Source organism: Trachymyrmex cornetzi, unplaced genomic scaffold, assembly GCF_001594075.2.
Source record: "Trachymyrmex cornetzi isolate Tcor2-1 unplaced genomic scaffold, Tcor1.1 scaffold117, whole genome shotgun sequence".
NCBI lineage: Eukaryota > Metazoa > Arthropoda > Insecta > Hymenoptera > Formicidae > Trachymyrmex > Trachymyrmex cornetzi.
Window position 1 is genome coordinate 1,708,356 of NW_017295730.1, and position 15,499 is coordinate 1,723,854.

The window sequence follows — 15,499 nt, forward strand, 5'->3', positions numbered from 1 at the left end:
ATATCGAGTTTATATTAAAAATCTACAATATATAATTATTATAAAGGAATCTAATTACTAAAAATAATTAATATAAAAACCATGAGAAAATTATTTTATTTTATTCACAAAATTCTTCCCGCATTAATAATATAAGATCAAGTGGCATTATCGACTAAAACCATTTACAAAGAACTTATTTTGGTATGACTTTTAGGTAAATTGTCATAGATTTTTATACCTATATTTGGAAAGTTCGAAGATAAAAGTTTCAAAAGTTAAATTAAAAGAGCACGGTTAGTGATCGAGTAACATATTGCTCCCGAATCGAAAATAGAGATTGCCACTGAAAATCAAAACTTTCCGAAGATAAAATGGATGGATAAAATATCGCTTTCATCTGATTGGCTAATAAACAACTCGTATTGACCTCGAATTGAAATTATCGAAAGCACATGACAAATTCCCCGAAAGCTAAATAGAAGCGCTGTCAATAAAGAAAAAATATCACGTGACAAATTCTTCGAAAACTATACATTGAAACAGAAGCGTTATTAAGATATATTATACTGGAGAAAAACGAATTTTGCATAAAATAAAATGGCTTTTCATAATCATTGCAGTTAAAATAAAATTAATTTCATTATATTTAATCGTCGGTAGAAATGAGTAACATGGGAATACAAAATAATGTGAATAAAATGATATAATGGTACTTTACATATAAAAATTTTTAATGAATTTGTGAAGTTCTCGCATTCTTAAGAAAACCAATTTGAAAAAGATCAGTTTTGCTTTAGCTCGAAACTTACCTGGTAAAACTTGATTTATTTCAAAGTTGGGCTAGTCCAACACGGTGTGTTATTCCAGAAATTTTATTTCGGACGTTTCGTCATAGAAAAAACAGCTTGGAATGGGATGCATTTACGTCACTTGGGAATTCTACTATATGTACGCAGCGGACATTCAACTTTTCGATCAGATACGAAACCGTTCACTCTCGAGATCATACCGACAACTGGTGTTTGTTTACAATTTATATTGTAACATCGTACTTGTACCTACCTAACTTATATGCTTAACCCCCGTCTAGCTGTATTAATATAGCAGAATAAAATAACTTCTTACCTTAAAAAAACCGCTTTCTCTATTTTTACTCTTAATATTATATTATACAAACCCGAATTCTCATAAATCGTGAACGCATAAGATGAAAATGTGAACCTTTGAGTTTATTCAGTACTACAACCGCTTATTGAGCTCAGTGAGCTCTTGCATTTGATTAGCATATTCCGTTAGATCTAAAAATATAAACCAAACAGATGCAAGAGCACTCAGTGAATGGTTGTAGTACTTATTCTACCATGGCAGCTTATTTGTTTCAATGGATAGTATCCATTGAAACAAATAAGCTGCCATGGTAGAATAAATTTAAAAATTACAAAGAGACGAAATATTTTAATTCTTTACCATGTCTAATAATGATTAAAATTTCGCGTTGTTTTATTAATTCTATAATTGTTGTCAATTGAAATTATTTTAATAATAAAATAATTAAAAAGTTAAATATTTTAATTACATTTAGATAAATTGCCAAAAATTTAGATTTTTTAATTAATAGCAATATTAATTATAGCAAAAAATGTATACAATTACAAGTATACGACTGCACATACATTTGTTATAAAAAGATGAACTAAAAACAGATTATCAATCAAATTTTCTTCATTATACGTTTGCGTTGTTGTCACCTCCTTTAATTCTTTTTTAATTTTTACACCTCCTTTAATTCTTTTCAATCTGAATTACTCAGTATGATTCTTTAAAATATTTACTCGAATATTTGTTAATCAAATCATAAAAATGTACAAAAAACAATGAGCATTAGAAGTCAGCGCTGGAAATCAATTGCGCAAAAAAAAAATTGAATATTTGTAATGGGATCAAACTCGTGTCGTTTCACACGTGCTTGATCTATGCGAACAGCTACGAGAATTTCGCGAAAGTGTTGGCATTTATATCTTCTGGCACGAATTTATGTTTCTCCTTTTTCCTCCTCACGAAACAATATTTTTCCGTGACGCGTCCGTGCAGTTACGAATACGATTGACATTAATCCGTCTTGTAAAAGAGATATAACTTCGTGAATCTATTTCGTAAGTCTCAGGTTGGGAAATAATAGTTTAATGTAGAACGCTATCAATTACGCATGCAATATGCGTAATTTTTCCTTATTTATGTGTCACAGGACTTTCCTTATGCGCTAAGTAAGAGTTGCTTTTAGAGGACAGTGAATAGAGGAAATATGTAATGGATACATGGAACACCTGCGAGGTAAAAGTTCTGTGTAAAAACATATCGGAATGTAAAACAAGATTAACACGGTGATAGGAAGTACATTTGAATATTTAGATTCAATCGTATTAGCTATCTTAGATGCTGATACTCATTGTTTGTCTAACGGAATTAATCATGAATTAATCAACCGACAAATGATATAAAAAAATATATTTTTGCAGATTAGCAAAAAAGTAGTCGCATCAGTGAATATCATTAATTCATTTTTAATTCAATGCTTATAAAAATTCGAAATTCTCTGATCAAGATTATTAAAATATATCGTTTCATCTTCCTTGAAAATTATGATTGACTCCGAAAAAAATAATTAAAAATTAGCAGAAAAATCATACAAATTTAAATTATTCCGGATAAGTTTTGAAAAAATAGTGCTACTGCTCTCAAATCTTGCACAAAGTAATTCTTAATTATATGTTATTTTATGTTTCTTAAATCTCTTTCTTAATTCACACACCTCATGAACAGTATTACATATAATTAAGAATTATTTTGTAAACTAATATTTTTTTAACTTTTATCTATTTCTCTGATTTTATGTATTCATTATAAGCTATTAACGAACATAAATTTCCTAATATATATGTAATATATTATATATATATAAAATAAACACGAAAAGTTTATGTGAAAATATAACATGTACTTATATGATCATCTATGTTACAATATATATGTATAAATAGCTTATTAATAATTTTCATTATTTTGCGTATTATATAATTATCATTATATAATATCAGACCTTATGACGCACCATGATTTTGATTTAATCTTTAAATCGCCATGTTCATTCATTAACTTCATTATATTGCTATTCCCTATTGCTCATAATTAACAAATGAGCATTATGCAAGTGCTTTTATGCACAGCGGTAAAATCATTTAAGAACTGTCATTGGCTTTGGCGACTTCATACATCGCGTCCGAGTTTTATTCCTCGCAACGCAGTGTGTGTCTTAATAATAACATCATAAGTGCTTATGTACACATTCACCTTTACATGTTTCACCCTGTACAATTCAAAATCTTCAATGTAAAGTTACTAAAAAGATGTTCCAAAACGTTATGTACAAATTTCCAGGATTACTCCGAATTATAAGGATTTTTGGAACCTGCATTAGAACGAGAATGTTGATATCAATTTTACAAAATTCTATCGCATTACAAAAATTATTCTTAATAGATAATCAAGGCCTTAATCAATGGCCTCAAAATAAAATTCAATCCCTATGAAATAATTATCTAGTACATATGAAATCCTTGCATGAAAAACATAATCTAGTAATATCTTTTTCTAAAACTTGGTCTTAAATAATTTGAAAACAATCCATTTGGTATGTAAAATACATAGTGAAGTGGACAGCCTTATTTCGGAGTTTCATGAAGCACTTTTAAGAGATTGTGCAAGCGCTCTGCGGCGATGTATCCTCCGTGACGTTGAGATTATTATTATAACTTCCATGAAATACTGACTCCTCGACGGTCAAGAGTGATTCATGCGAGCGTTCCTCTTCGAGCGGAGCTGTATTGGAAGCATGACTGATCGAAGAGTGTCTCGAACGGGAGAGAGTACCGCGCTGGTTGCTGCTAGCGGATGGAGCTGGACTTGGAGAAGGACTTTCTGGTATTTGTTCTTGTTCCTGTTGTTGCTTGATTATTATCAGTCGATTCAACAACAATATCTGACTTTGGATGTTTGACATAAAAGGACGGTATCCTAAACTGAAATCAGAATATTAAAAATCAGAATCAATATTTATAATTAAATTGTAATAAATTTAACAGTAAGATTAAATAAATACAGCATTTAAAATTTAAACTTTATAAGTCACTTATTTAGATGAAAAAATATCTTCGCAAAAAATAAATAAACTTCGAGCTTACTAAAGCAAATAGTTAGTTTTAATTTTCAACATTAAAAAAAAATTGTAATTTACACACATTGTGAAGACACATATATGTGATAATATACACATACCATTCCGAATGAGACCATTTGGTTAAAGTAAGCAATCCATCTCTTAGATTAATTATAGAATCGAAAGTTTGCATTGGTGCATGTGCCGTTCTGACAGTTCTAGCCATGGCTGCTGCATCTCGAAGAACGGTAGCTACAACCGCAGCCCATCCTAGACAACTGCCTTCAAGAAACAACTGTAGTAAATACCTGTAAAAATGTAAAAATAGTCAATAAAAATATATAAGACATAAAATAATAATTTTTTAATAACAATAAGTTAAACAAGACAATTTAACTTATGTATCATAAATAAGTCAAATAAGTAAGAGAGCTCAAATGAGATGATAATTATAGTTCTTAATGTTAAAAAATATTCGTACCTGAGCTGTACTTCCGCTCGACCGATTGGTGCGGAAGTTGAGGCTGGATTGATTTCTGTAGGTCCCACTGACTCCGGTGAGACCCAGCATACAGAGCCAACCATAGATTCTGCATCGTCTCTCCAGATAGTACTAGTATCACTAAGAACACTATTGGCATCTGAAATTATAAATCAAATGCAAAAAATTATTAGTATACAATAATCTTCCGTTATTTACAATATGCATCTTTTTAAAAAACAATTTTATATGAACAGAAATTTGAAGTACTTCAAATAAAGAATATTACGTACCATTTATCAGATTCGGCGTTAATTTGGCTTCTGCGGTTGGAAATTGCGTTTCTAAGCTAGCAACGGGTGAGACCAATGTTGTATACGGTGGCCTACCACTTGGAAGACTAGTATATCCACTGTCAGGTACGTCGACGATCAAGTTCGGAGATAAGGTTTCGTCATCGGATATTATGGAGTGTAAAGAAGTGAGGCTAGATCTCCGAAATCTCTGCAGCGTTGGCAACGAAAGCGTCGGGTATGGAAATGCAAAGTCTTCGTGGACTGCTTTTAACGTACCTACATAATCATCGATTTTTGCTGCTCTATCACGCTCTCGAGCAAACCACGTCACTAAATGGAAGTCAAGACGTGCCGCGAATCTACCCAAATCGATCAAACGGCGAGCTGACAGTAGCCGTCGGGCATGACGTTGCAAGATCACATCAATGAAGAACTCTTCTGCCGATCCTTCCCTAGAAAATTATAAATTTGATTAGTTCAACAACAAAAGAAAATATTTGTGAAAGAAATGAGAATTTATATTACATAAACTAAATTTTATAAATGTTTCAAATATTAAATATTCACATAACTTTATACACTGTTTATTTTGAAATACAAAAAAAAGAAAAAAAAATGGGATACTCACTTATTTTCAGTTTTCTCGCTAGATTTTGCTGTTGGAACTGATTTCTTTCGTCTCATAACAACGTTACGGGTTTTCTCTAGCATAGAAGACGGCGCGACGTCTTTCTCGGATTGCACTTTAGGCGTAACTGTGGTACTATAACTGCGACTTCTCGAAACTTGCATAGTACCCAAGACTAAAGCCAGATCGTCTTCATGCGGAGAAAGAGGAGGTGTCTGGGGAGGGCCTACCAGTTTTGCACTACCACTCCACGATGTACGTGGTGACTCCACGTCATTTGGATCTAAATTTATATAAAAAAATGTAATGTTAATTTTCTAATCTGAATTTCAAGACAACGTTAACCTAATAGAAAATAAAAAATACTAATTAATGATTTTTTTAAAACTAACTCGTTACCGTTACTTAAAAAGTTAACATTACTCAAAATGATCTGAGTTAATTATATTTATAAAAATTTATAAGATTTTATTTACCGATTGCTCTAAGGAATCTCACAAGATCCCTTGATAGTTCCCATCTGCCTTGTTCTAGTGCAGCATCTAATAGTAACGTGGCGTGCTGCCTGCTGACGGAGGATGGCTCTAAATTTTGTAGAATAATTAAATAACTAGCGGCGGTATCGAGCTGCTGACGTTGTAAACAATCTTGCAGTAGCTTCTTCGGTGGACCGGCTACGGAGAACAGATACGGCCAAAGTGCGATTTCGGTCTTGCGAGCGCATTGCACGACGGCTCTGGCCCAAACACCAGGGAACTCGCGGATGAATTCCACGACAGACGGTAACTGAGCATCTGGAATAGGGTCCTTGCTCGTCGCTTCCTCCTCGAGGACCTCGTGAAGCAACAATTCCAACGAATGCGGGAAATATGGCAACGCGGAACACGAACGCGCTATTTCCCACGCGTGATAGCCCAAGTTCCGATGTATCAGTTGACGTAGAATCTGATGTAAATACACTTGACTCTGAAATATAAAGCCATTATACATTTAAGTAACTAGAGATAAAAATTAATTTTTTTAATTTTATATTAAAAGAAAATTAAATTAATACCGTAAGCTCCAATAAATTGAAGGGCAGTGAAAAAGGCGAATTAGTGTCCGACGTGAATAACACAGTATCGTTTTCGGCCCCCAGTAGAATCGCGTCTTCGAAGAGTATCGCCAATGGGTAAATGCGCAAGTGAAATGGTAGCATGATCCGCTTGCTCATAAAAGCATGCGCTTTCTCCTGATGATTACGGAATAGAGGCAACCAAACTCGCATGCCGTGAGCCCCACAGAACAGCCACAGAGCCTCGGTTAAATGCGGCTTATCCCTTCTTGAACGTGATGGAACCCAAACGTTCTCGACGTAGGACGCTAATACTGTTGGTGCGCCGCATGTGAAGAGAGTCTCCGAATTGTCGGTAGAATGTTCACGTTGAACCATGAGAAGACGTCCGGAGACATTTAACAGGAGACTCTCAGGATGAGGATGACTGCCAGCAGTTTCTGCGCGAATCGAAGTCAAAGTGGCACTAACTACGCAAGCGGGATGTACGCACAGTCCACTAATGTCCACTGTTTGTATCCTCGTTAACTCGATACCACCGGCTTCTAAAATAATAACACAACCATTTCATTGAATGAAGATTGATCGAAACTTTTCAAAATCAGTTTTAAATGAAGAAGCAACCTTATACTTACCCACGCCATTTTGCAACACCATATCATAGATAATAATTTGAGCATTGGCACAGAAAGTTAAAAGTCTATCTTTCGTCGTATTCAGTAATAGCACCTGCGAGGGCATCCTGACACTTTTGACATAATTATTATCAAGTCGAGTATCGCGTGGGTAAATTCTAATCTCGTCTTTATCGTCTAATATAGAATAACTGCTAGCTATGAGATATCCTTTATGCCATAGCAATCCTCCAGTTACTATAAAGTCCCGCTCTTGACTCTCGTTACCAAATAACTTCCATTTTCTTGAAGGTAAGGAATAATGTGCTAATCCTGTTCGACCGGCTACTGCAAGGCTCAAACCTTCGCTGTCTATTGCAGTATACTGTAAATATAACATAAATATACGTATGTGAATTGACACATGGTAATAAAAAAAGCCCTTTAAAATCTTTTTCATTAATGTTATGTAGCTAACAAAATTATTTATAATACTACACATCATATAAAATAATAAAGTTAAATAATATGGAAATTGTTGGTTTACAGTATGTTTTCTTCAAATATATTTTAATATTATTATATTATTATACTTATAAATATTATATTTACCCGAATTGGCCAATTGGAACCGCTGTATGCAGTCGGAATAGGCACAACGAGCCATTGTTTGCAGCCGGCAAGTGTCTGAAGCATACTGTCGTTGGGCATTTCAGCAGCAAGATGAAAACCCGAAGCGGTCGAAGATAATCCAGCTCCTAAATTTAAGTATAGTCTGTCCTCGCCTTGAAGATACAGATGTCCGTGATGGCCCATGCATGGGTTGATAGTCAGAGGACTTTTAGCGAAATCCAATTGAATAAGAGAGCGACTTAATTTGGTGGTTTTATTGCCGTTTTCGTTCACTAAAGATCCTGGAGATTCTCGCAGCATCCATAGCTGATAGCCCTCTGCAGACCATTCCATCGTATGGATATGCAAAGGATTATCATGTGTCAGATCTACGCGTAGGCCGTAGTCCCATTTCAAGCTACAGAGCAACAGAGCACCAAAGGTACTCCACAGTGCTAAACCGCCGCCTTCCCAAGCGAGAGCAATTGCACAACTGTCGGGTGTCCATCTGAGACACTTGACGCTACCCGGTCGACCTGGATAATCTTTGGAAGATAGACTCAAGGTATGCGACATCTCTAAACCACCAGTTGTCTCGTCAACATAATATACAACACCTTCGGAACTGCAAATTAAAATATTTGTAGTTAAAAGCTAACTAATTAGAGAGAATATTACAAATTCAAGAACAGCATTATGAAATTAACTTACTTTTGTCTACCAATGGCAATTAGTCGATATTTATGATTAACAGCAGCGCAAGTAGCATCGTCTACATCTTGAGCCCAGATTCCTTGTACTTGATTAGGATCAAATTTCAAAGATTGAGCAGTGAGAAATGCAGCTTTGCCATTATTTAACACGATAGCAAAGCCTCCAACGAGAGGTGAATATTCAATATCAGTAACATAAATGTTATTCTCTGTAAGTGGTACAGCCACTGTGGAAATTTGCTGATCAATACTGAATGGTATACGTCTCAAATCTAAAGAATAGTCGCGATTCATGGTGCCGTCCCATTTATGGCGTACCACGTGGCTAGTTTTGGTCGCTACCATAAGCTCATCTCGTATGCAAACTAACGAACTGATCCCACCGTCGATCCAAGCTGACTTTTCCTACAAAATAAACAAGAGAAAATTAAATCACTGTAGTCAGTCCCGATGAACCTAATGATTTAATCAATTAATAAATAATTCACAATTTATTTTTATTTTAAATTTTTCACATCACGCTCTACAATGAGGAATTATTATAAAACTTACGAAACTCAAGACGAGGGATGGAATGACTTCTTTGATAAATAATTCCGCACTATCCCGTTTCAAACTAGTAACTGGTGAATCTCGTTGTTCGTAAAGTCCCCGGCCCTCTGCACTGTTGTCTGCAAGTTTGTAAAACAATAGATAGCTGTCTGACGTCGCGATAACCAGCATACTCGAGTCTGGTCTCCATTGCACCAAAGCGTTCTCACCATGTTGCCACAAAGAATTCGCAGACCGTCTGCTAAATACAATTGGTACGCAGGGCTGCAATATATAAATTGTATTTTAAAAATTATTAAATACAGAAACATCCAAAGAAATTACAAGAGAATGTATACAGTTTAACATATGCAATAGATTTAATCATAAAAGATATGAGGTAAATATATAGAATGTTTTCCAAGAAACAGATGACACAGTATAACATAGTGAAACATTTTATCTTTGCATTATCTTTACATTTTTATCCTTACATTAACAAACAACAGGCATATTGTGCTTCACTGTGCTCATCTGTTTCTTGCTGTAAAATACAGTCTTAATGAAATCTATGTATATACTATAACGTTTTATTTATTAGACAGATTTTATTATGACTGTGTTAGTATCCTAGGAGATTTAAATCCATGACTTGGCTAAAATTTGTACAGCACAAATCATTTTAGCAATGTTGCAGCAATATTGATGTAAGCCGTGCAAGCTTCTGTATCGTATGAAAAAGCAGATTCTTGGCCTAAATTACGTGCCTTGCAGTACCAGATGACAAGAGAGTCCGCGGTGAGAACGGCGAACATAATTTTATCTCTGTTGCACACCACCGCGTTTATTTTGCCCTGCTCGCAGGTGTTGAGAACCCGCGGCCATCCTACGGGGAAAAACATGTTTTCTGCGAAAGAGCGTCCCGTCACTCATCACCAGATTTCCCTCATATTTCGCCTACGTCTCGCCTCGATGTCGTGGATTTGACAAGTAAACAGTTCCTAACCTCGACATAGCGAAACTCGGATCAGCTCGATGGCAAATGTGGCAATTGGAATTGGAGCATGGCGACTCGAGTAGATCAAGTAGGTGCACGTTGCAACGTGATGCAATGTTATCGGCGGGTCGATCCTTTGCAGCTGCGCTTCCTGTACCTTCCATCAGTATCTTTTCTCTCTTTGTCGTTTCTCCCCGCTATCGCCAATGCCCAAAGACCCGTATAATACTTTTCATAAATACCTCGGCACGTTAAGTGGAGCTTCTGGGTTTTATTATGATGAGCGTTCAATGTTCATGTATTATGACCGATTGTTGATGCTAGCTGCATTTGCAGTCTCATTCATTCTGACGTAACGCGACTCAATTTTGTAATTCACCGTACAAGAGATATTTTACGACAAACGAAATTCTTGAAAGTACAATAAATTTTGGACTGCGCTAAAATTATCCGATTGTAGTTTCTTGATTTTATCAATCTTTGTATGCAATTTAAAATCCTCAAAACTATACAAAAAATAAGAATAAAATGAGGCGACATCAACTAAAACTCCAAGATTGTTCATTATTTCTCTTTTGTTAATAATATTAATACACCAATAAAACATATCAATGCATGCCTATAATTAATGCAATTTTATATATTTGAATATTTATACATCGAGCATACATAGTTCAATTAAATGAAAAAGAAAAAATAGCGAAATTGATTTGGCGATATTTTTCGCATTTATCGGGATATTCTATCATTTAATACACATTAAATATATGTAATCGCAATTTATTTAGAGACAATAGAATATAATGGATAGTATCTAAATCTCGACAAACAGAAATTAATGTTGCAAATGTAAGTAGAAAATACATGTTGCTATTGAATGTTTTCTAATTATTAATTGTTAATTCTGAACGTTTATTTCTACAGTGCTAAACTTCGCGCTTTTTTTATGAATACGGAATAATATTTAATGTTTTCATAAGAATTGTAACAGAAAATAAACTGATTGGTTCTGCAATAATTACATTAATTTTTATTTGCATAAACCACGATTCAAAAATCCAATTCTGTATTCTCTCTCGAGCTGCGAGTCTCATACGTACCATTAAATTGCGCTTACGTATATTTTATGCGTTTTCCGAGTCTTCATGGAATTTCTGATGTAGCATCCAGACAGGTTAAAAGGGAAGACAAGGAGTCGGGTTTGCGTACTGGTGATAGTGAATCACCGACGTCTCGTTTCCGCAGCTTCTTTATTTTCGCTCTTACTCGTCATCGCTGGTATTTATATGTATGTACAGAAAACCGTTAACCAATGTCGTTTGTAGAAAAATCGTGGGGGGATGAAAGGTATCGAGTTATTGTAAAAGTCATCTTGCGCATGCACTTCTTGTTAGACGTTAGTTGATAAAAGGAATAATTCGTAGAAAAAGATTTTCTTCCTTGAGGATATTTGGATTTATCTTACCTACAACTGAATGGAAAGATTAAAGGAAACAACAGATCCCATATCCCAACGAAATCTATCTTTGTCAAGGTCTACTACCGTTGTTCTCTCCAGTCTCACTTTCTTGAATTAATAATCTGAACGATTAATATAAAAAAGCTACCAAGAAGACAAAATAATACGGATATCGCAACGATATATATTATTTTTTATCTGGTTAGATTGTATAGCTACCGTAGATGTGAGAGCGATAAAAATTAGGAATTATTTTGTTCAAAAGGATGATAACTTGACAAGTTACTAATGAAGTAACAATGTCAACGAAGAGTAATAATGACATGTTTCTCCTCGAAATATCGGATATATACAGAATTTATTTCCGTATAGTAATTAGAAAATATAATTAAGCCGCGCTAAATTATGTTGATGTTCGTTATCAAGTAGTTGGTAGGTGTACGTTGTTTGCGATAGCTCGCGCGAAGTTCGCTCTTCCTCCTTGCGGACTCCCACGAGACGAAAATATATATCATCGGCCAGAGATAAACATCCCGTGTTCTTTCCTGCGAAACTCCTTACGGTGAAAAAAATGACGGAGCCATTTCGACAAGCGAAATGTCCGCGCGCCGAGGAAGTGCGGCAGCGCGATCTTGCATGCACGAGGAGCCAATCTGCGCGATTGGATCGTCGTTCTCTCATTTCCGATCGTAGCTCGCGATAAAGTCCTCACGAGGAACTCCGTTGTAAACAATGTTACCAAGTTCGTCTCTCGCGAGTCATACAAAGGAGGATGAGTTACGTCGGCTGATGTACGCCGTCGTTCGCCCGGTGGCATATTCGCACGGAAACTATCGATGTATGCACGGAAACTATTACAATAGTTATTTCTTCTTCTGGGCTTTCTCAGCGGCCTTGGTGACTTTGCCCGCCTGATCCTTAAAGGTGACGGCTTTGATGACGCCAACAGCTACTGTCTGACGCATGTCACGAACAGCGAAACGTCCCAAGGGTGGGAACTCCTGGAAAGCCTCAACGCACATGGGCTTGCTGGGTACCAGGACGACAATGGCGGCATCACCGGACTTGATGGCCTTCGGGTTTTCTTCGGTGGTTTTGCCGGTACGGCGATCGCATTTTTCCTTAATCTCAGCGAACTTGCAGGCGATGTGAGCAGTATGGCAATCCAATACAGGTGTGTATCCGTTGCTGATTTGACCAGGATGATTGAGCACGATGACCTGTATGAAATAATTATATTAATTATATGTTCAGAAATCATATCTTACTGTTTTAAAGTTAATAGCATTTAATTTTAATATTTAAACATTAAGACACTCAGACGTAATCAACCATCATTAGCAAACTTCTGGTGAAAACCGCGAATGAAATAATTCATTTTTCATCATAGTGTCAAAGACTAATAAAACGAGTGCAATTAAGTGTAATAAGCCTACCTGTGCGGTGAAGTCAGCAGCACCCTTGGGCGGGTTGTTCTTGGAATCTCCAGCGACGTATCCACGGCGCAATTCTTTAACAGGCACGTTCTTGACGTTGAAACCAACGTTGTCGCCGGGCACAGCCTCCTGCAGAGCTTCGTGGTGCATTTCGACGGACTTAACTTCAGTGACCAATGCAGCGGGTGCAAAGGTAACGACCATACCAGGTTTCAGTACACCAGTCTCAACACGACCGACTGGTACTGTTCCAATACCACCAATCTTGTACACGTCCTGCAATCACAAAAAAATTATTATTCTGCTTCAATAAAGTTAATCGTGCATTCTATATTTCAAAGAATCAGACGAATCTTGGCCATCAACGGATTAAAAATCCTATGGTGAAAACCGCGAATGAGATAATAAATTTTTCATCATAATGTCAAAAAGATTAATAAAGCGAGTGCAACGAATAAAATTACACAAGTATCACATCATGTAATTATTCGCACTAAGATTAAGAATTGCGTGATTAAGATATTGATGTTACCTGAAGGGGAAGACGAAGGGCCTTGTCAGTTGGCCTGGTGGGTGGCAGGATGGCATCCAAAGCTTCGATAAGACATTTACCTTCGGCTTTGCCTTCCTTACGCTCTACAGCCCATCCCTTAAACCAGGGCATCTTGGCGGATACCTCTAACATATTGTCTCCGTGCCAGCCGGAGATTGGCACGAATGCAACAGCGGCTGGATTGTAACCGATCTTTTTGATATAGGATGATACTTCCTTCTTAATTTCCTCGAATCGAGTCTCGGAATACGGGGGCTCGGTGGAATCCATTTTGTTAACTCCGACAATCAATTGCTTGACGCCAAGGGTGAACGCGAGAAGAGCGTGCTCGCGAGTTTGTCCATTCTTTGAAATTCCAGCCTCGAATTCACCAGTACCAGCAGCGACGATCAATACCGCACAATCAGCCTGCGAGGTACCGGTGATCATGTTCTTAATAAAATCTCTGTGTCCAGGAGCGTCGATAATCGTTACATAGTATTTAGAGGTTTCAAACTTCCACAAGGCAATGTCAATAGTGATACCACGTTCACGTTCGGCTTTAAGTTTGTCGAGTACCCAAGCATATTTGAAGGAACCTTTGCCCATCTAAAAAGTAATAACCTGATTAGATTCATTCCATCAGATCCTTTTAAGTGCCTTCTATTGTTATTTAGATGCGTTTTAACAAATCTCATTATTTTGATAAAAATTTTAGCTGCAATTTTGCGCTTGCGAGCATCAATTGTTTTTGTTTAACATTTGATAAACAAGGAAAAATGATTCTAAGAATATTGCAAGCGCTAAATAGAACGCAGCCTTTGATGAAATGACATTCAGACATTTTCGACCGTCATCGGACTCAAAGATAATCCTCACGTGAAAACCGCGAATGAGGGAAAAATGTATCATCATTGTCACAACAAGTCCATTGTTATACAAAACGTGTTTTTAAGATCAATGTATTATCATTTTCACAACAAGTCTATTGTTATACAAAACGTGTTTTTAAAATCGTTCTATACTTGTATAATAGTTGTATTTGTAAAAATTGACCAACCACAGCTGAGTATCCTTTTCATATTTGATTGTAATTGGTCAATTCTTACAACTATATTTATGCAATTATAGAATGTTTTGTCTAAAAATTATTGAACATTACCTCCTGGGCTTCTTTCTCGAACTTCTCAATGGTACGCTTGTCGATACCACCGCATTTGTAGATCAAGTGACCAGTGGTGGTCGACTTGCCGGAATCGACGTGTCCAATAACGACGATATTAATGTGAATCTTCTCCTTGCCCATTTTTGTAGTTTTAGGAGAGTTCTTCTAGTACTCTGAGAACAAAAATACAGGAGTTAGAAAATATTGTTGGGTAAAATTCATGCTTTCAATTGTATTATAATAGAACAAATGGGTTCTGGTATCCTTGAGACTTGTCCCAGTTTTTAAATAGTAATAATTTGAAATCATTTAATGTTCAGAATTTTATTTCTTGATTATAAACTTGATAAATTCTAAAAATAATAATGAAAAACTAAAAGTTTTCTAAGTAATAAGAAAACTAGTGGGTGGATCTAATGAGCCCATATGTTCCTTTAGCATATCAAAAATGTGTTTTTGTTAGAGTTAATTCGCAACAATTTAATTCTCACATTGGAGACTATCCGATTATCTGTAGCGAGTTAATTGATCATCGCGACACGCAATATGGAATCGAACGATGTCTGGAGCGAGCGGAGCTCCGGGAGGAATTCCTGCGAATTCGTGCCTTGGGATTTCCCTCCGCCCCAATTTCGTGCTGACCTCGCGTTGCGTCAAATGGTGCAATCGCTTTACCAGGCGCATCTCTAGTGCGCGCGGAAGACTCAAACGCGAGGCATTCGAGACGTCGCAGCGGTCTTTGTCCGCCGTCCACGTGGCCGAACGTGAATATTCGAGAATGGCAGG

At 36.3% G+C, this 15,499-nt stretch overlaps 2 protein-coding genes across 2 annotated transcripts in view; both read right to left on the reverse strand.

The window, feature by feature from the left end:
• Positions 1-3,092: 3,092 nt before the first annotated feature.
• Rich (guanine nucleotide exchange factor subunit Rich) lies at positions 3,093-10,046 on the reverse strand. Its single transcript, XM_018515259.1, has 12 exons — positions 9,892-10,046; positions 9,146-9,409; positions 8,592-8,998; positions 7,881-8,505; positions 7,290-7,653; positions 6,655-7,199; positions 6,077-6,566; positions 5,601-5,883; positions 4,970-5,424; positions 4,677-4,836; positions 4,315-4,503; positions 3,093-4,058 (listed from the first exon to the last, which is right to left on the reverse strand). The coding sequence occupies exons 1-12, from the start codon at positions 10,024-10,026 to the stop codon at positions 3,728-3,730; spliced, it is 4,248 nt and encodes a 1,415-aa protein (XP_018370761.1). The 5' UTR covers positions 10,027-10,046; the 3' UTR covers positions 3,093-3,727.
• A 1,308-nt stretch (positions 10,047-11,354) lies between these two features.
• Positions 11,355-15,499, reverse strand: part of EF1a-F2 (elongation factor 1-alpha F2) — a 5,639-nt gene continuing 1,494 nt past the window's right edge. Inside the window, exons 2-5 of the mRNA XM_018514307.1 lie at positions 14,711-14,886; positions 13,549-14,157; positions 13,017-13,292; positions 11,355-12,800 (exon numbers count right to left, since the gene is read on the reverse strand). Of these exons, the coding sequence (XP_018369809.1) occupies positions 12,444-12,800; positions 13,017-13,292; positions 13,549-14,157; positions 14,711-14,854 (1,386 nt within the window). The 5' untranslated portion in view covers positions 14,855-14,886 and the 3' untranslated portion in view covers positions 11,355-12,443. The remainder of the gene's footprint in view (positions 12,801-13,016; positions 13,293-13,548; positions 14,158-14,710; positions 14,887-15,499) is intronic.